The sequence below is a fragment of the Mytilus trossulus genome, chromosome 9 (genome assembly GCF_036588685.1).
Source record: "Mytilus trossulus isolate FHL-02 chromosome 9, PNRI_Mtr1.1.1.hap1, whole genome shotgun sequence".
Classification (NCBI taxonomy): Eukaryota; Metazoa; Mollusca; class Bivalvia; order Mytilida; family Mytilidae; genus Mytilus; species Mytilus trossulus.
In genome coordinates, this window is record NC_086381.1 from 76627976 (window position 1) to 76650624 (window position 22649).

The following is a 22649-nucleotide window of genomic DNA, read 5'->3' on the forward strand; positions in this document are numbered from 1 at the left end:
TTATGTAAGTGAAGTAAAATGTATTTATTATATACATGATATATAGTACACACAATATGACTCAGTTAAACATTGCTCTTTTCAATTTTTCAGTGATTGGTCAGTGATTCAATTTTAATTTCTGGTTATTGCAAATAGTCTTCAAAATATTAAGAAACATGATTACACATCATATAACATTCATTAATCACTCCTGTACTGAACATGACATGTGACACCTGATCAAACAACATTCATTCACCACTCTTGTACTGAACATGACATGTGACATCTGATCATACAACATTCATTCACCACTCTTGTACTGAACATGACATGTGACACCTGATCATACAACATTCATTCACCAGTCCTCTACTGAACATGACATGTGACACCACATCATACAACATTCATTCACCACTCCTGTACTGAACATGACATGTGACACCTGATCTTACAACATTCATTTACCACTCCTGTACTGAACATGACATGTGACATCTGATCATACAACATTCATTCACCACTCTTGTACTGAACATGACATGTGACACCTGATCATACAACATTCATTTACTATTATACTGAACATGACATGTGACACCTGATTAAACAACATTCATTTACCACTCCTGTACTGAACGTGACATGTGACACCTGATCATACAACATTCATTTACCACTCCTGTACTGAACATGACATGTGACACCTGATCATACAACATTCATTTACCACTTCTGTACTGAACATGACATGTGACACCTGATCATACACCATTCATTCACCACTCAGGTACTGAACACGACATGTGACACCTGATCATACAATATTCATCCATCAGTCCTCTACTGATCATGACCTGTGACACCACATCATACAACATTCATTCACCACTCCTGTACTGAACATGACATGTGACACCTGATCATACAACATTCATTCACCACTCCTGTCCTGAACATGACATGTGACACCTGATCATACAACATTCATTCACCACTCTTGTACTGAAGTTGACATGTGACACCTGATCATACAACATTCATTCACCACTCTTGTACTGAAGTTGACATGTGACACCTTATCATACAACATTCATTTACTACTATTATACTGAACATGACATGTGACACCTGATCATACAACATTCATTTACCAGTCCTGTACTTAACATGACATGTGACACCTGATCATACAACATTCATTCACCACTCTTGTACTGAAGTTGACATGTGACACCTGATCATACATTATTCATTTACTACTCTTATACTGAACATGACATGTGACACCTGATCATACAACATTCATTCACCACTCTTGTACTGAACATGACATGTGACACCTGATCATACAACATTCATTTACCACTCCTGTACTGAACATGACATGTGACATCTGATCATACAACATTCATTTACCACTCCTGTACTGAACAACATACATTAACCGCTCTTATACTAAACTTGAAATGGGTAACCTGGTAACATGTGACATAGTAATGACATACTTACACCAACCTGACATAGCAATAATACTCTTATACTCAACTCCAACATGTGACATGGCAATGCCACTCTTATACCCAACTCCAACATGTGACATAGCAATAACACTCTTATACTCAACACCAACCTGACATAGCAATAATACTCATGTACTCAACTCCAACATGTGACATAGCAATGACACTCTTATACCCAACTCCAACATGTGACATAGCAATGACAATCTTATACTCAACACCAACCTGACATAGCAATAATACTCATGTACTCAACTCCAACATGTGACATAGCAATGACACTCTTATACCCAACTCCAACATGTGACATAGCAATAACACTCTTATACTCAACACCAACCTGACATAGCAATAATACTCATGTACTCAACTCCAACATGTGACATAGCAATGACACTCTTATACCCAACTCCAACATGTGACATAGCAATGACACTCTTATACTCAACACCAACCTGACATAGCAATAATACTCATGTACTCAACTCCAACATGTGACATAGCAATGACACTCTTATACCCAACTCCAACATGTGACATAGCAATGACACTCTTATACTCAACTCAAACATGTGACATAGCAATGACAATCTTATACTCAACACCAACATGTGACAAAACCATGACATGCTTATCCTCAGCACCAACATCTACATAGCACTGACACTGTTTTACTAAACATCATCATTTGACCTAGCCATGACACTATTTTTCTTACCACCTACATGTGACATATCACTGACACTCTTATACTCAACACTAATATGTGACATATCACTGACACTCTTATACTCAACACCAACATGTGACATATCACTGACACTCTAAACTCAACACTAATATGTGACATATCACTGACACTCTTATTCTCAACACTAATATGTGACATATCACTGACACTCTTATACTCAACACCAACATGTCACATAGCAATGACACCCTTATACTCAGCTCCAACATGTGACATAGCCATGACATGATTATACTCAGCTCCAACATGTCACATAGCAATAACACTCTTATACTCAGCTCCAACATGTGACATAGCAATGACACTCTTATACTCTACACCAACATGTCACATAGCAATGATACTTATACTCAACACAATCATATACCATACAATTGACACTCTTATACTCAACACCAACATGTGACATAGTAATGACACCCTTATACTCAGCTCCAACGTGTGACATAGCCATGACATGCTTATACTCAGCTCCAACATGTCACATAGCAATAACACTCTTATACTCAGCTCCAACATGTGACATAGCAATGAAACTCTTATACTCTACACCAACATGTCACATAGCAATGATACTTATACTCAACACAATCATATACCATACAATTGACACTCTTATACTCAACACCAACATGTGACATAGTAATGACACTCTTATACTCTACACCATCATGTAACCATACCACTCTTATATTTAACAGAAACATGTGACATAGGACATTATAGCAAGGACACTCTTATACTCAGCTCCAACATGTGACATAGCAATAACACTCTTATACTCAGCTCCTACATGTGACATAGCAATAACACTCTTATACTCAACACCAACATGTGACATATCACTGACACTCTTATACTCAACACCAACATGTGACTTACCAATGACACTCTTATACTCAACACCAACAAGTGACATAACAATGACACTCTTACACTGCTCACAAACATGTGACATATCACTGACACTCTTATACTAAACACCAATATGTTACATATCACTGACACTTTTATTCTCAACACCAACATGTGACATAGCTATGACACTCTTATACTCAGCACCAACAAGTGACATATCAATGCCACTCTTACACTGCTCACAAACATGTGACATATCACGTTTATAGGCAACAACAAAAAGTAAATACAAGGCTTATTGAAGTTCTTCACATACACCATTGCTATATTACCCTTATACTCAACACAAACATACACCATTGCTATATTACCATAATATACAACAGCACATATCATATGAAGCAACTATTATACACCACACAAACATTTTACATGGAAATACCACTGAAGTCTTTCTATGCTTTGATCATTATTATGAATCAACACAAAATACTGTTAGTTTAAACATATATAGTGCATTGGTAAACAAGTTTTTCAACTTATATTAATCCCTTTCCACTTTGCGGATGTGAGTGCTGCCTTGTAGGGGCATTAGCCTGCTCTTTTTCGAAATCTACAAGGGTGTCTTTAACGTGCAAGAGATATGGCTCTCTCTTAACACGGGTCAGCCATTTATCGTCCCCTTCCGACGGACTATCATTGTTTCCTCAAGACCATACTCGCAAATGGTGTCAAGGGAGAGCCGAAAATTAAGTCCCTGAAATTTTCATCCCAAACGGGAATTGAACCAGGAACCTTTGTGTTAGTAGTCCAATGCACTAACCACTACACCACGGCTCTCTCTACAAAATACTGATAATCAGACAGGTTTTAATGGACAACAAATATTTGTTAGAATTATATAAAATGGGGTCTCATTTTTCCTGTTTCATTAATCTGAATCAGAAAATATAATTTGTTTTTCTTTTTCTTGAACTTATTTTTTTTTTAACTTTGATCATTGCTATTCTGACACTGAGACACATTTAATAAAAAAAAAAGAACTTGAAAGAATTAATAAATAAAGTGGGGTCTCATTTTATTCCTAACACAGAACTGAATCAGATAATAAAGGTTTTATTTTGTTTCTTGACAAAAAAATATTTTGTAAACATCTGATTTTAATAAGAAGTTGAAGAGAACAAGTTGTGTTAACATCTTTAGTCAGATAATGTTAATTCTACAGATCTAATGTAAAACATTTTTTAAAAATAACAAATACTTGACAGAATTATATAAAGTGGGGTCTTATTTTTCTTGTCTCTTCGTACTGAATCAGAAAATATAACTCGTTTTTATGTTTCTTGAAAAATTTTTTTTTTTTTTTTAACTTTTCTTCTTTATCATGTTAATCAGACAGACAGATTTAATGGATAACAAACACTTGTTAGAATTATATAAAGTGGGGTCTCATTTTAATTGTCTTGTCCAGCTGAGTCCATTGATATAAATATTGTTTACATTTCTTGAAAAAAGTTTTTTTTTAACCTGACAGTTCTGATGGAAGTTCTGACATCTCACAATAAAACATGTTGTTTATTTGTTGTTTATGTAGAATATAAATACAAGTGTGACTGGTCATTTTATTTCGTTTTGACCACTGATTCATGTGATATATATTTAGTTTATATTTATTACACAACATTGTCCAGTTTATGACACAAGTTTTGATGTCTGTTATATGTTGATATTACAGGAAGGAGGGACACCATTAATGTTGGCCGCTGTGGGAGGACACCTGGAGGTAGTGACCTACCTGGTCAGTCACGGCAGTCTGTTAGAGGCCAGAGACACCTTGGTAATGATAGATATAATCACCTTACTCTGACCAAACACAACTTTATACAGAATCTACACAAAATCATGTTGTTAATCAGACAGGTTTAATGGACAACAAATATTTGTTAGAATTATATAAAGTGGGGTCTTATTTTATTCGTAACACAGAACTGAATCAGATAGTAAAAGTTTTATTTTGTTTCCTGATGAAAAATTATTTTGTTAACATTTGATTTTAATGAGAAGTTGATGAGAACAAGTTGTGTTAACATCTTTAGTCAGATAATGTTAATTCTACAGATCTAATGTAAAACATCTTTTAAAAATAACAAATACTTGACAGAATTATATAAAGTGGGGTCTTATTTTTCTTGTCTTTTCGTACTGAATCAGAAAATATAACTTGTTTTAATGTTTCTTGAATTTTTTTTTTTTTTTAACTTTAATCATTCTACTTAATCATAGTTAATCAGGCAGATTTAATGGACAACAAATATTTGACAGAATTATATAAAGTGGGGTCTCATTTTAATTGTCTAATGTCCAGCTGAGTCCATTGATATAAATATTGTTTGTTTCTTGTCAAAAGTTTTTTTTTTTTAACCTGACAGTTCTGATGGAAGTTCTGACATCTCACAATAAAACATGTTGTTAATTTGTCGTTTATGTAGAATATAAATACAAGTGTGACTGGTCATTTTATTCAGTTTTGACCACTGATTCATGTGATATATATTTTGTTTATATTTATTACACAACATTGTCCAGTTTATGACACAAGTTTTGATGTCTGTTATATGTTGATATTACAGGATGGAAGGACACCATTAATATGGGCGGCCTGGGGAGGACACCTGGAGGTGGTGAGTTACCTGGTCAGTCACGGCAGTCAGTTAGAGGCCACATCCACCAGGGTAATGATAGATATAATCATCTTACTCTGACCAAACATCACTTTATACAGAATCTACACAAAATCATGTTGTTAATCAGACAGATTTAATGGATAACAAATATTTGTTAGAATTATATAAAGTGGGGTCTCATTTTATTCGTAACACAGAACTGAATCAGATAGTAAAGGTTTTATTTTGTTTCCTGACGAAAACTTACTTTGTTAACATTTGATTTTAATAAGAAGTTGATGAGAACAAGTTGTGTTAACATCTTTAGTCAGATAATGTTAATTCTACAGATCTAATGTAAAATATCTTTTAAAAATAACAAATACTTGACAGAATTATATAAAGTGGGGTCTTATTTTTCTTGTCTCTTCGTACTGAATCAGAAAATATAATTTGTTTTAATGTTTCTTGAAAAAAGTTTTTTTTTTTTACCTGACAGTTCTGATGGAAGTTCTGACATCTCACAATAAAACATGTTGTTTATTTGTTGTTTATGTAGAATATAAAGACAAGTGTGACTGGTCATTTTATTCAGTTTTGACCACTGATTCATGTGATATATATTTTGTTTATATTTATTACACAACATTGTCCAGTTGATGACACAAGTTTTGATGTCTGTTATATGTTGATATTACAGGATGGATGGACACCATTAATGTTGGCCGCTATGGGAGGACACCTGGAGGTAGTGACGTACCTGGTCAGTCACGGCAGTCAGTTAGAGGCTTCAGACGTGGTAATGATAGATACAATCACCTTACTCTGACCAAACATCATTTTATACAGAATCTACACAAAATCATGTTGTTAATCAGACAGATTTAATGGACAACAAATATTTGTTAGAATTATATAAAGTGGGGTCTCATTTTATTCGTAACACAGAACTGAATCAGATAGTAAAGGTTTTATTTTGTTTCCTGACGAAAAATTATTTTGTTAACATCTGATTTTAATGAGAAGTTGATGAGAAAAAGTTGTGTTAACATCTTTAGTCAGATAATGTTAATTCTACAGATCTAATGTAAAACATCTTTTAAAAATAACAAATACTTGACAGAATTATATAAAGTGGGGTCTTATTTTTTTATGTCTTGTCGTACTGAATCAGTACTTTGATCATTCTACTGAATCATTGTTAATCAGACAGGTTAAATGGAGACCTAATACTTGACAGAATAATAAAAAGTGGGGTCTCATTTTTCTTGTCTCTTCGCACTGAATCAGAAAATATAACTCGTTTCAATGTTTATTGATTTTTTTATTTTTTTTTCAACTTTGATCATTCTACTGAATCAACATAAAATCATGTTGTTAATCAAACATGTTAAATGGACAACAAATACTTGTTAGACTTATATTAAGGATGTATTCTTCTGACTTTTCAGTCTCGTTCAGTCTCGTTGAAATCTCGTTCTTAAATTATTTCCAAAACATATGATAGAAGTGGAAAATATCAATGAATTTTAAAAATATTATAATCAAACATAAGTCTGTGAAAAAATTGTGCATTTACCATGAACGGTTTTTGAATAATCCAGTTTTCAAATTTTACGACCATTCAAGTCAGTATTTTTAGTCAAAATTTTGAGAAAATGGGTGAGGGATACAAAAAATGATTTTACAAGAATAATATACATCCCATCTCATTTTGGTCTTTTCAAATTTCTTAGATATGTATTTTTTCAATCATTTATAACAAAAAAGTTGAATTAATAAGCATTTTGTTCTTTAAAATGAGAAAAATCATAAAAATACAAAATTGGTAGTATGGTAAATTTTTCACAAAAAAGCATCAAAATATGATAAAACTTTCTTATATTAACACCTACCTATAGTTTTTGTAAGTTAAATTTATTCAGATTGGTCCACTTCATCTTTATGGAAAGTATGAAAAAAAGTTTAATTGTGGAACTGTGATTTTTTTCACGATAATAGCCCAAAAATAGGTAAAAATCGATGAAAAGAGAGAAAATCATCAAAATTGGGCATTTTCAACGGGCCGTAGCAAAAAAAGAAGCACACCACCATATGATTTTTTCTTCACCAATTGTTTTGTTACAGTCTTATAAACTTAAAAATCAGGTTAAGAAAAAAAGTTTAATTCTAGAAATGTTTGGCTCCTCAGAGGTGTACATCCTTAAATGGGGTTTGCTATTATTTTTTCCTGTTTTGTAGAACTGAATCAGAAAATATATATTTAGTTTATATATATATCTTAATCTACCATTTATCAGTTTACACAAATATTTATAGTATAACTAATCGCCGTATTTGAATATCAAAAATAAGACAACGCGTGACTGAACGACGCATGGATTGAACGAGTGCGCAGCACGAGTTTAATCCATAGCGGCGTTCGGTCGCAAGTTGTTTTATTTTTGATATTCAAATACGGCGATTAGTTATACTTTTTATTACATTGTCAAATGTCTTTTTTTTATGAAATTAATGTAGAAAATGTAAGGAACTATATGTTTTTCCTACGCATTCCCAATTTGTTTTGATCCGACGTTATCAACGTCTTGACAACGCCTATTGTTGTATGACGTCAGAGAGTGAAATAACCACGTTTATTTCACATGTGAAATTATCGGTTTTATCTAACTGGGAAATCAATGTAATTCATTGCAACCAATGTAATAAAATTGAATATTTTTTTACCAGATGTTATATTTCTTACATTTTGATAAATTGTTTGACTCCTCTCTTGATTTATTATCACACACCATTAACATGTTTATATTTTTATATTGTTATAGGATGGAGAAACAGCTTTACATTGTGCTGCTGGGAATGGACATATTGATGTTACAAAATTGTTATTAGATCAAGGATGCAGTCCTTGGGTGAAAACAGAAAAGGTAATATTCAGTTTTATATACCTATATGGAGTTATTTTCTTTCAGAACGTCAGGTCATTCTTTTTCAGAATCAACCCGGACGATATCAAGTTTCAATGATATATGTTCCAAGGCATACAATAATTACCTGTGTAAGGTCATTATTTTCCTTGATAAACATACAGTCTATGATTTACTTCACAACTTTATTCGTCTTATAGTTTTTTTATGCCGATTTGGAAATTTGTTTTTTTAAAGATCAATCGATAATAGGTGTAAAAGAAACTTTCATTGTAGTCCTGCAGTTTAATTTAAGAAACAAATAACGTGAAGTTTTGTTGATTTATCGCTACAATAAACATGATAAAGAAACATTTTCATATACATGTGATGAATTTTAATGTAGACTTTCATAAAATAAATCCAGATTTAACATATTCGTGTGTAAGATTTTGAAAATCTAATTGAGTCAAATTGAATAGGTTGATGGATTTTTGGTTGCTTGCTTAACGTCCAGTGGCAAATATTTCATGCATGTTCAGAAAGATACACACTGAATAGGAAATCATACTGTGACCTACATGTATTTATATTCGTCTTCGTGTCAGTTCTTAACTTTTTAAAATTTATGTATACCTTTTACTCTATCAAATGAGCAAATAATAAGATAATCTTACATTCTATTGAATAACATTAACGTAACTCACGCGAGAGTCGGTTGCGGAGGGTATATAATTATATCCTGATTATCTTTTAATAAAATGTATTTCTATTCAAAAGATATCTTTTAATAAAATGTATTTCTATTCAAAAGACAATCTTTTTTTCATTTTTCATTCGATTCAAGTAAAGTTGTTAAAAAAAATAATCACTTTTCCGCGATAGAAATAACAAAACCGTGTAGGGAGGTAATTTTAATTTTATTTTAGACAGGGGCAGATCCAGGACCTCGATGTCTGGGGGGGCACCATGAACAAATTTTTTTTTAATATAGATATATATATATAAATATGTGCGAGTGTGAGTGGGTGCTAGGTTGTTTTGTTTGTTTTTTTTGTGTTTTTTTTTTTTTTTTTGGGGGGGGGGGGGGGGGGTCAGATCATCGTTTCTGTATTTCGATATGTTTTAAGTTTATTTAACTTTTTATACGACCGCAAATTTTGAAAAAAATTTCGTCGTATATTGCTATGACGTTGGCGTCGTCGTCGTCGTCGTCGTCGTCGTCGTCGTCGTCGTCGTCGTCGTCGTCGTCGTCGTTGTTGTACGTCGTCGTTGTCGTCCGAATACTTTTAATTTTCGCACTCTAACTTTAGTAAAAGTGAATAGAAATCTATGAAATTTTAACACAAGGTTTATGACCATAAAAGGAAGGCTGGTATTGATTTTGGGGGTTTTGGTCCCAACATTTTAGGAATTCAGGGCCAAAAAGGGCCCAAATAAGCATTTTCTTGGTTTTCGCACTATAACTTTAGTTTAAGTTAATAGAAATCTATGAAATTTTGACACAAGGTTTATGACCACAAAAGAAAGGTTGGGATTGATTTTGGGAGTTTTGGTTTCAACAGTTTAGGAATTAGGGGCCAAAAAAGGGGCCCAAATAAGCATTATTCTTGGTTTTCGCACAATAACTTTAGTCAAAGTAAATAGAAATCAATGAAATTTAAACACAATGTTTATGACCACAAAAGGAAGGTTGGTATTGATTTTGGGAGTTTCGGTCCCAACGGTTTAGGAATTAGGGGCCAAAAAGGGACCCAAATAAGCATTTTTCTTGGTTTTCGCACCATAGCAATAGTATAAGTAAATAGAAATCTATGAAATTTAAACACAAGGTTTATGACTATAAAAGGAAGGTTGGTATTGATTTTGGGAGTTTTGGTCCCAACAGTTAAGGAAAAAAGGGCCCAAAGGGTCCAAAATTAAACTTTGTTTGATTTCATCAAAATTGAATAATTGGGGTTCTTTAATATGCCTAATCTAACTGTGTATGTAGATTCTTAACTTTTGGTCCCGTTTTCAAATTGGTCTACATTAAGGTCCAAAGGGTCCAAAATTAAACTTAAGTTTGATTTTAACAAAAATTGAAACTTTGGGGTTCTTTGATATGCTGAATCTAAAAATATACTTAGATTTTTTATTATTGGCCCAGTTTTCAAGTTGGCCCAAATCGAGGTCCAAAATTAAACATTGTTTGATTTCATCAAAAATTGAATAATTGGGGTTCTTTGATATGCCAAATCTAACTGTGTATGTACATTCTTAATTTTTGGTCCAGTTTTAAAATTGGTCTAAATTAAAGTGCAAAGGGTCCAAAATTAAACTAAGTTTGATTTTAACAAAAAATAAATTCTTGGGCCTCTTTGATATGCTGAATCTAAACATGTACTTATATTTTTGATTATGGGCCCAGTTTTCAAGTTGGTCCAAATCAGGATCTAAAATTATTATATTAAGTATTGTGCAATAGCAAGTCTTTTCAATTGCACAGTATTGTGCAATGGCAAGAAATATCTAATTTCACAATATTGTGAAATAGCAAATTTTTTTTTAATTAAGAGTTATCTTTCTTTGTCCAGTATAGTAAGCAAGAAATATCTGCAAGATTTTTTTTAATTGGAGTTATCTTTCTTTGTCCAGAATCAACTTAAATCTTTGTTATATACAATATACAATGTATATTCACTTTTTACTACCAACTGATAAATTTAAATAATCTTTACCATTCAGTGATAACAAGCAGTTTTTTTACATCTTAATATTTTATGATGTATTTAAATGAGTAGTTATTGTTGCAAACTCCATTAGAATATTTTAATTGAAATTAGTTTTGGAATAAGGGAAAGGGGGATGTGATTAAAAAATTGGGTTCAATCTTTTCTCATTTGAAATTTCATAAATAAAAAGAAAATTTCTTCAAACATTTTTTTGAGAGGATTAATATTCAACAGCATAGTGAATTGCTCTAAGAGAAAACAAAAATTTTAAGTTCATTTGAATACTTTCATTCTGTGTCAGAAACCTATGCTGTGTCAACTATTTAATCACAATCTAAATATAGAGCGGAATCCAGCTTGAATGTTGTGTCCATACTTGCCCCAACCGTTCAGGGTTCAACCTCTGCGGTCGTATAAAGCTACGCCCTGCGGAGCATCTGGTTCACTTTACTGCCAATTGATTTTTATTATATTCAACCTAAACATGCATCAAATATTTGCCACTGGACGTTTAACGACCATGCAACAATCAAACACTATTTTCTTTATACTTCATCACCTCTATATTCTTTTATCTATATGTTTTGGCCTCACTTCCAGACTTACTTTTTTGCACATTATTCTAATATCTGCAAAACACCTTCATATCTTCATAAATGGTGACCGTTTGCATATTCATACATGTACATGGTAATTGAAACAAGAACAATAAAAACAATATAACTGCATGCTTCGGCTTTGAGAGAAATGTGTAAGACCTAGATTCTGTTACAAACTTAATTTTAACGAAAATCAAATAGCATTTTATTGATGATTATTTAATAGGAAATGTCAGTTAATTTTTCCTGGACGGGGGAAGGCATTAGGGGAAAGGGGAAGGGGAGTAAAACAAATTGTTGATTTCCCTTGAAAATAAGAGGGGAATGAAATATGACATTCCGTTTAAAAACATATCTTCTAAGTTATCAAAAAATAAACAGTTTAATTTGTTGCTGAATAAATTCACAAAAACAAAGTTTTGGAAAAAAACGTACATTTACAGGAAATGTTTGTACCTATTCTTCAAATACACAGATCAGAAGTTTCACCTGGTAATCGATCTTAATCGGTATTGTATTATAAACCAATACAAATTTGTACTATTCCAATCAACATGTAAATGTATTTTACATAAAAGCTTTTTCATAAAGACATTACACACAGGTGTCAATATTTACACACCCACCGATAAGTTGTCATAAATCACGCATGGGGACGCTGATATTAATTAACAGCCACTTTAAGAAGTCTAATCAAGCTGTGACAATTTCCGCACTAGATAAGAAGTTTCAGTAACAATAAAATTATGTTAGAAAAAAAAATTGTTGACCTGAACTGGGGGGGGCACATGCCCCCTGTGCCCCCCGGTAAATCTGCCACTGTTAGAAGTTACTATTCTTAAAATGTTTAATAAAGGTTATTTAATTATAGCCATGATTTTGGATGTGAAGGAATTTTATTTTTAGATATTACTATTTAATGTTGCTGATGGAGGCTTTTTAATTTTAGGCATGATCATGATGTCATTTTCTATTTTAAAAAATAATTTATTTTAGCCATGATTATCATGATTATGTATGTGAAGGAATTTTATTTTTAGATATTACTATTTAATGTTGCTGATGGAGGCTTTTTAATTTTAGGCATGATCATGATGTCATTTTCATATTAAAAAATAATTTATTTTAGCCATGATTATCATGATTATGTATGTGAAGGAAATTTATTTTTAGATATTACTATTTCTCTAACTCTATGGAAATTTATCCCTTTCTGAACCCATTGTATAAAAAAATTTAAACAATGTGTGGTTGCTGGTGATCTCAGAAGATGATTGGATGATTTTAAGGGTCATGACCTTCTTAGCTAACTGAATGAGTCAAAATATGATAACAGGTGTTAATGAAATTGACAACTTCGTGCAATGTGAAAGGCACTCGAAGGGGATTTTCGGTTAACAAAAAAAAAATGTATTTTTAATCATTAGAGAAACAGATTCTTACATAGTTTCTCGTGGATTATCGGATTTATCCAATCTCGATAGTTAAATTATAAATTTTAAAGTCCTCGCCGAGGCGGCTCGGACTTTAAAATTGATAATTTAACTATCTCGATTGGATAAATCCGATAATCCACTGGTATCAATGTAAGAATCTATATTTAATGTTGCTCATGGAGGCTTTTTAATTTTAGGCATGATCATGATGTCATTTTCTATTTTGATACTGTTAATACTGATGTATTTAAAAGGGTTTTTGTGGTTGCAAAGTCCTAGCTGTCAATTTATTTTTATAAGTTTCTTTTAAATGCTGATGAAAGAAATTTATTTTTTGATATTACTATTAATTGTTGCTGATGAAGTTTTTTGTGGAGCCTGCAACTGTTGTTGCAGAAAGTTTGACTTAGGGATAGGGATGCGGCGGCGGGTACGGCGGATTTAGCTAACTTCTTAAAAGCTTTATGTTTTAGAAGGTAGAAGACCTGGATGCTTCATACTCTGTATTTATGGTTTCATGGTTCAGTGTTAATAGTTAAGCTTTTGTGTTTTGGACTGTTTTTCTTATACTGTATGCAATAGGTCTACTATATTTGGTGTATGGAATAATTGTAAGGTGTACATGTCTAGCTGGCAGGTGTCATCTGACCTTGACTTCATTTTCAGGGTTCAGTGGTCAAAGTTAAGTTTTTGAATTTTTGACTTTTTTTTCTAATACTATATGCAATAGGTCAACTATATTAGGTGTATGGAATTATTTTATGATCTATATGTCAGTCGTACAGGTTTTATTTGACCTTGACCTCATTTTCACGGTTCATTGCTCAGTGTTATTTTTTTGTGTTTTGGTCTGTTTATCTTCAACTATAAGCAATAGGTCAACTTTATGTGTTGTATAGAAGAATTGTTGGCTGTACATGTCTGTCTGGCATGGTTATTCAAACCTTGACCTCATTTGCATGGTTCATCTGTCAATGTTTAGTTTTCTTGGTTAATGTTAAGTTTATGTGACAGTTGTATTAAAGTTTTACATTTAGGACTATCGACATAATATCAATGATTAGTAAAGAAGGCGAGACATTTCAGTGTATTCACTCTTGTTAATTTTAGCCATAACTATGATGTCATTTTCTATTTTAATACTTTTATCATGTTTATGATGTACAAATGTATTTAAATGGGCTTTTATAGTTAAAAAAAAAGCATTTTTCTAATTTCCAGACAGTAACTTGTGATTAAGTGTATGGATTTCTCTAAAATTGTACTAAAACGTTCCATACTTCAAAGGAAAGGCTGCAATTAAGTTTGATGGTTAATGCTAAAAGGGGGATTCAAAAAGTTGGGGGGAAGTGGGGTTTCCAATTTTTTTTTAAAAGGGTTCATATTTTTTTTCAAAATTTTCAAAATTTCTAATCTTTGAAAAGTTTCAAGAAGAAATCTTCAACTGCACAGTATTGTGCATTAGATTTGTAAAATCTTTAACCACATTTATTTTGTGTCAGAAACCTATATTATGTCAAAAATTTGATCACAATCCAAATTCAGATAGTATCAAGCTTGAATATTGTGTCCAAATTTGCCCTAACTGTTGAGGGTTCGACCACTGTGGTCGTATAAGGCTGCGCTCAGCGAGGCATTTTATTCTCATTGTTGAAGGTCGTATGATTGCCTATAATTGCTTACATTTAAATCATATGAACTTTGGTGAATAGTTGTCTGATTGGCAATCATACCACATCTCCTTATTGTTGAGCCTGCGACTTTTGTTGCAGAAAGCTCGATATAGGGATAGTAATCTGGCGGCGGTGTTAGCTAACTTCTTAAAAGCTTTATATTTTAGACGATGGAAGACCTTGATGCTTCATACTTTGTATATAGATGCCTTATGTTACGAAGTTTCCGTCTGTGACATGTCCATTGTCCTTGACCTCATTATCATAGTTCAGTGACTACTTGAAAAAAAATAGAGATTTTTTGTAATGTTAATTACTCTCTTATTATGAGTAATACGATAACTATATTTGGTATGTGCGTACCTTGCAAGGTCCTCATGCCCGTCAGACAGTTTTCCTTTGACCTCGACCTCATTTCAGGGATCAGTAAACAAGGTTAAGTTTTAGTGGTCAAGATCATATCTCAGATACTATAAGCAATAGGTCTAGTATATTTGGTGTATAGAAGGATATTATCATGTCCAACGATATTCCCGTGCTTGCATTTCCTAACATGATTTTCTTGATAGAGGGTTACTGCTCACAAGGAAGCTATTAAACCAAGAGTTCCAAATGGTGAAGTTGAAATCATCCCTTCGTAAATTTTACGGACGCCATCACGAGTTGGTTGACCGTTATGGAATAACCGTTTCACAAATGATATCAGATATGTTCCTTACGTTGTAACTACAATCCCCTTCCCTTTCATGAATTTGACCTACTGAGTTAGACTATTTACCGGATTTGTAATCACATAAGCAACACGACGGGTGCCGCATGTGGAGCAGGATCTGCTTACCCTTCCGGAGCACCTGAGATCACCCCTAGTTTTTGGTGGGGTTCGTGTTGTTTATTCTTTAGTTTTCTATGTTGTGTCATGTGTACTATTGTTTTCTGTTTGTCTTTTTCATTTTTAGCCTTTTTTCTAATAATATATGCAGTAAGTCAACTATATTTGGTGTATGGACATATGTTATGATGTACATGTCAGTCTCACAGGTTTTATTTGACCTTGACCTCATTTTCACGGTTCATTGCTCAGTGTTAAGTTTATGTGTTTCGGTCTGTTTTTCTAAAATTATAAGCAATAGATCAACTTTATTTGTTGTATGGAAGGATTGTAAGCTGTTCATGTCTGCCTGGCATGGTTCATCTGACCTTGACCTCATTTTCACGATTCATTGGTCAATGTTTAGTTTTCGTGGTTAAGTCTTTTTCTTAGTAACTATAAGCAATAGGTCAACTATATTTAGTGTATTGAATGATTGTAAGGTGTTCATGTATTTCTTGTTTGGTTTATATGACCTTGACTTCATTTTCTTGGATCATGTTAAGTTTATGTAATAGTTGTAGTAAAGCTTTCATTTAGGACTATCAACATAATATCAATGGTTAGTAAAGAAGGCGAGACATTTCAGCATGTGCACTCTTGTTTTTATGCTACTATCTGATTCACGCATACCTGCTATTTATGGTTATTATTTTGTATTTAGGGGTGCATCCAGTTGCATCATTTTATCAAAAAGATATTTACCCAACATAACTTAAAGAGAGTCTTAACTTAACTTTTCTTGTATACAAATTATGAAACATCTTCTCGCAATTTTTACTAAGAGTAATTAATCTTCAAATTTAGAAAAATATGGCCTTGAATCTTAACTGTATTATAAATATGAAATAAGCCACAATTTGTTTATTAAAATGCTTCTTAGTCAAACACCCAAATAGTAGGTAAAATCAGTCTCCAGATATAGACTCGATCTAAGGCAGCACATTTTAAAGATTCTGCATTCTGCTTTTGCATTGTTTGGGCATAAAACACAAGTAAATCTAAAAACACATATAAAAATAAGGAGATGTGGTATGATCTCTCGTCAAGAGACCAAATGACACAGAAATTAACAACTAAGCATTCGTGTTGTCAGATTAAAATATCTTTAACACCCCAGTCCAGAGATACATTATACAGAATTTACCATATCCGTACTTATTGCGTAATAAGACATGTGTCCAGGTAAACAGGCTAACAACAAGTACTTGGTATTTCAAGTAGAAATACATTCCTAATGAATAAAATGGACCGATTTGAGTTGGGATAATACTAATTTAGTTTGAATTTTAGATTTGGATTCCGCCTCGGTTCCTGCTATTTTTAAGCGGAATCCTCATAATATTCTCATACGGGAAGTCTGCTACCAATAGTTATGCACACGTTTTAGAATTTCGTTTTTGTACCTTTTTGCATGGACTGGCTCATATATATATGTCTATTTTTTTGCATGAAATTATTTAAAAAAATTTAATTCGCATCGCTCGACTGTATATTTTCACTTTTAGGGAATTACGTCCCCTTCAAAAATCCTGGATCATCCCTGTGTTGTTCTGCTTTTGGGGCATATTATCAAAATTATAGAATATTGTATTCACCTTAACTCAGGACATGGACCGTGGCAACTTTGGATTTTGTTTGATATCGTCGAATTCAGAAATACTAATTGTTTACCTTTTCTTTTGGACCAAATCACTTCTTTACTTTAAAATTTACCCCAATATATTTACAAAGTAATTTCATCCCCTTTCTAGCTTTTTGAGTCTAAAACATGTAGTTAACGTACGATTTTAATTTTTTCTAAGGGGGAATGGGGGGATGGAATAAGTCTTTATTGTCATATACATGTAAGTATACATTAAAAATCAACCATATATTTGTGACAAATACAACAGGCTTTTTATCTCGCCTTGACGGAGGCAAAAAGCGAGACATATGTATGCTGTTTCCGGCGGTGGCGGCGGTGCGACGGCGGCGTCAACAATGTATTAGTTTGTGATTAGGTCTAGTTCATGGTGAACCACTAGTGGTAGGTCTATGATATTTGGTATACAGTTGTATTAGCATTGGCACATCTCATTACCATATAGATTATTTGGCCCCGCCCCCTCAGTCAAGGTCTATTGACTTTGAAACTTTTCATAGTTTACATGTATTAGTTTGTGATTAAGTCAATTTATGAGGAACCACTAGTGGTAGGTGAATGATATTTGGTATGCAGTTGTGTAAGCATTGGCATATCTCATTTCCATGGAGATTATCTGTCTCTGCCCCCTTAGTCATGGTCTATAGACTTTGCAAATTTTGCTAAGTTAACGTGTTCAGTTGTATAAGCATTAGCACATCTCATTTCCATGGAAAATATTTGGCCCCGCCCCCTCAGTCATGGTCTATTGACTTTGAAACTTTTGTTTAGTTTACATGTATTTGTTTGTGATTAGATCAGTTTAAGATGAACTGCTAATGTTAAGTCAATGATATTTGGTATGCAAATGTATTGGCATTTGAAAGTATCGTTTCCATGGAGATTATATAGCCCCACCCCTGATCATGGTTCATTGACTTTGAAACTTTTACATATAGTTTACAAGTTAATGTTTGTGTTTAGGTTTGTTTAAAGGGAACGACATATATTAAGTCAATGGTATTTGGTATGCAATTGTATTAGCATTGGCACATCTCATTCCATGGAGATTGTTTAGCCATGTACCTTCAGTCATGGTTCATCGACTTTGAATGTTTGCATAACTTACATGTTAGATTATTGCTATTTTAATTTCAACATTTGCATTATGAAAATTACAAAAAGGCGATACATATCTCTGTGATAACAGTTTATTTATGCTTGTATTTTATTCTAATATAGTCAGGGACCGACCCAGAACCTTGATGTCTGGGGGGGGGGGGGGGCACCATGAAACCAAAATTAAATATATATTTAGAGATGTATGTATGCGAGTGTAATGGTGGTGGGGGAAGAGGTGTCAGTTTCTATAGTATCTTTGAATTTTTTGCCATTTCACTCTATTCTTTATTCTTCTGCCAATTGGTCTCTATTATATTCGTCCTTAACATGCATGACATATTTGCCACTTGATGTGAAGCAACCAACAATCAATCAATCTATTTTTTATATTTTATCACCTCTTTATTCTGTTTATTTTTTATCCCATTATTTTCTTTTCAGTAAACCCATTGATATCCTCATAAATTGTGGCGCAATCATAGCCTCATACATGTTCATGTACATGGTAATTGAAACAGGACAAATATACCATCATATATTATTGTATGCTTGGACTAATGGATAAGTGTTTTAGTCCCAGATTATGTTCTCAAATTGTATGTCTTATAAAAATAAAATGGCATTTCATTGATGATTATATATTCATGATATTAGACAATGCCAACCCAATCCACTTTTTGTGGAAAAGGGGGGAGGGGAGGTTTTTTTTTAACATAGCATGTGTTAGTTTCTTTTGAAAATTGGAGGGAAAAGAAAATATGACATTCAGTCTTAAAACAAATCTTGCATGAACAAAATTTTTATTTTTGAATAAAGTCAAAAGAAGACAATTTTGAAAATAAAAAATCACAAGAAATGGTAATGTTAGAATTTTGTTAAGAAGACATATGCCATATATCGATACTAACATTCTTGGCACTAAACAATTTATTTGTAAAGTTCGTATAAAACACGTGCCCCCCTGTGCCCCCGGTAAATCCACCACTGATATTAGTATTGTTCATCAGTAGAAAGCAATTATGCCTATCGAAAAAGACAGTTTTGTTGTGTGGGAAGAATCAGAAAAGAGTTATTTTTCTAAATTCTTTTTGTTAACGTGGACTTCGTAGAGAAACTCGGTTTGAATTTAACAATATTGAGTATCCTATTGAAACATGAACGCAGACTTCAATGAGAACACCTTGATTGAAAGTTTGCAAACGTTTCGACCAATGAAACTCATTTGAATATGCAACGCGGACTTCAACACCTGGATGAAATATTTTATTTAGATCAGCCAATCAAATAAGTTTTTAGTGATTACCGCTAAAATATAGTTCATTAAAATTACAGCAACTTTGCGGAAATGTTTAATTTCTATTCTTGTTTCAAAATGTTTGTCAACTTTTGGTCTGTATAATTATATCAAATGTCACAAACGTAAAAGTAAGTTATTTAAGTGCATCAAAAGGCGTAAGCCAGGACCGACCGTGTGAGGGCTAAATAGCCAGTCAAGGTCGTTTAACCCACCATCATTATCACAGACTGAAATTTATCTTATATTTTCCATAATCTATGTTCATTTATTGCAAGAATTCTTGTACGTGCAGACAGCAATAGTAACCACGCTTCAATTTTCGTTTGATATTCACTGCTTTTCCACAATTAACGCACGTTTTGCACCATTGACCGGTATTACAATTTACATAGTTTGAAAAGTTCTTGAGCTGTTACTTTATTTACAACTTTTAGCAAGACTAAACTGTTTACTCAATGAATTCAACAAATGTCAACATTATCTATATCAATTTTTATACGATCGCAAAATTTTGCGGTCATATATTGGTATGACGTTGGCATCGTCGTCGTTGTCGTCCAAAGACATATTGGTTTTCGCACTCTGACTTTAGTTAAAGTGAATGGATCTCTATGAAATTTCACAATAAGGTTCAATATCACAAAGGAAGGTTGGGATTGATTATGAGGGTTATTGTACCAACAGTTAAGGAATTAGGGGCTAAAAAGGGGCCAAACATAAGCATTTTTGTAACTTCCAGACATAACTTGTGTGTTAGTGTATGGATCTCTCTGACATTGTACCACAAGGTTCCATATCACAAAGGAAATGCTGGGATTGATTTTGGGGGTTATTGCCTCCAAATTTTAGGAATTAGGGGCAAAAAAAGGGGCAAAAAACAAGCATCCGGCGTCAAGATTTATCTGCCCTGAAATTTTTAGACGAATCGGACAACCTGTTGTTGGGTTGCTGCCCCTGAATTGGTTATTTTAAGGAAATTTTGTAGGTTTTTGGTTATTATCTTGAATACTGTTATAAATAGAGATAAACTGTAAAAAGCAATAATGTTCAGGAAAGTAAGACCTACAAATAAGTCAAATGACCAAAATTGTCAGTCAACCCCTTAAGGAGTTATTGCCCTTTATAGTCAATTTTTAACAACTTTTCGTAACTGTTTGTAACTTGTACAAAAATCTTCTTCTCTGAAACTACTTGGCCAAATTTAACCAAACTTGACCACAATTATTATTGTGGTATATAGTTGAAACAATTTGTCCGATGACCCTGCTTACCAAACAAAATGGCCGACATGGCTGAAATTAGAACATAGTGGTGAAATGCAGTTTTTGCTTTATATCTTTGAAACTAAGACATTTAGGGCAAATCTTTCAAGATTTAAACATGTTAAATGTCCATCAGAATAAGATCTATCCCCTCACAAATTTTCAGATGAATCCGACAACCTGTTGTTGGGTTGCTGCCCTAAAATTTTAAGGAAATTTTGCAGTTTTTGGTTATTATCTTGAATACTATTATAGATAGAGATAAGCTGTAAACAGCAATAATGTTCAGCAAAGTAAGATCTACAAATAAGTTAACATGATCAAAATTGTTAGAGGACCCCATAAGGAGTTATTGCCCTTTATAGTCAATATTGAACAACTTTTCGTAATTTTTGTAACAATCATAACTAGGGTATCTATTTAAAAAATAGTGTCTAATGACCCCACCTACCACCCAAGATGGCCGACATCAGTAAATACAGTAACAGGTGAGCGATACAGGCTCTTAAGAGCCTCTAGTTCTTGTTTCACGATAATAACTTGTGTGTAAGTGCATGGATCTTTATGAAATTGTACTGCAAGGTTCCATATCACAAAGGGAAAGCTGGGTTTGAGTTTGGAGGTAATTGCTCTAAAGGTTAAGGAATTTGGGGCCAAAAAGGGGCCAAAAAACAAGCATTTTTCTAGTTTCCAGAAAATAACTTGTGTTCAAGTGTTCGGATCACTCTGAAATTGTACTGCAAGGTACCATACCTCAAAGGGAAGGTTGGGATTTAGTTTGGGGGTTATGAATCATAAGGGGGTTAAAAGAATTTGAGGGGGGATTTTTTTTCTCAATTTTTTTCTTTAAAATTTTCCATTTTTAATTGGTTATTTCTGATTTATATATTAAAAGCAAATAATAATGATATGGTTTGAATAGGTAAATTAAATTTTTTTAAGTTCTTAGACCACATTCATTCTGTGTCAGAAACCTATGCTGTGTCAAATATTTAATCACAATCCAAATTCAGTGCTGTATCAAGCTTGAATTTTGTGTCGCATTTTATATTATTTAACAAAAAAATGTTTTTAATTACAGACTCTTTTAAATGTCGGTATAATTGTAAATGTTTTTTTTTTACCAAAAATATAAGATGCATCGATTTAAATTATATAATAAGAATGAATAATTTCTGTTCGGTTTACAATATTTTCAAAATCTAAATAACGAGTACAATATAGGAAAAAAGAAAAAGAAAATGTAAATATACAGGAATACATTAATTCTACACATATAATAAGAATTGGTGGACGCCCTATAGTGATCAGTCTGTCCGTTCGTCTGTCCGTCTGTCTTTCCGTTCGTCCGTCCGTAACAAATTGTGT

At 32.9% G+C, this 22649-nt stretch overlaps 1 protein-coding gene across 1 annotated transcript in view; it reads left to right on the plus strand.

Moving 5' to 3' along the window:
* The first annotated feature begins 1454 nt into the window (after window positions 1–1454).
* LOC134684948 (uncharacterized) overlaps window positions 1455–22649 on the plus strand; it is a 47408-nt gene continuing 26213 nt past the window's right edge. The window contains exons 1-5 of the mRNA XM_063544269.1: window positions 1455–1466; window positions 4853–4954; window positions 5748–5849; window positions 6481–6579; window positions 8606–8707. Coding sequence (XP_063400339.1) covers window positions 1455–1466; window positions 4853–4954; window positions 5748–5849; window positions 6481–6579; window positions 8606–8707 — 417 coding nt within the window. The remainder of the gene's footprint in view (window positions 1467–4852; window positions 4955–5747; window positions 5850–6480; window positions 6580–8605; window positions 8708–22649) is intronic.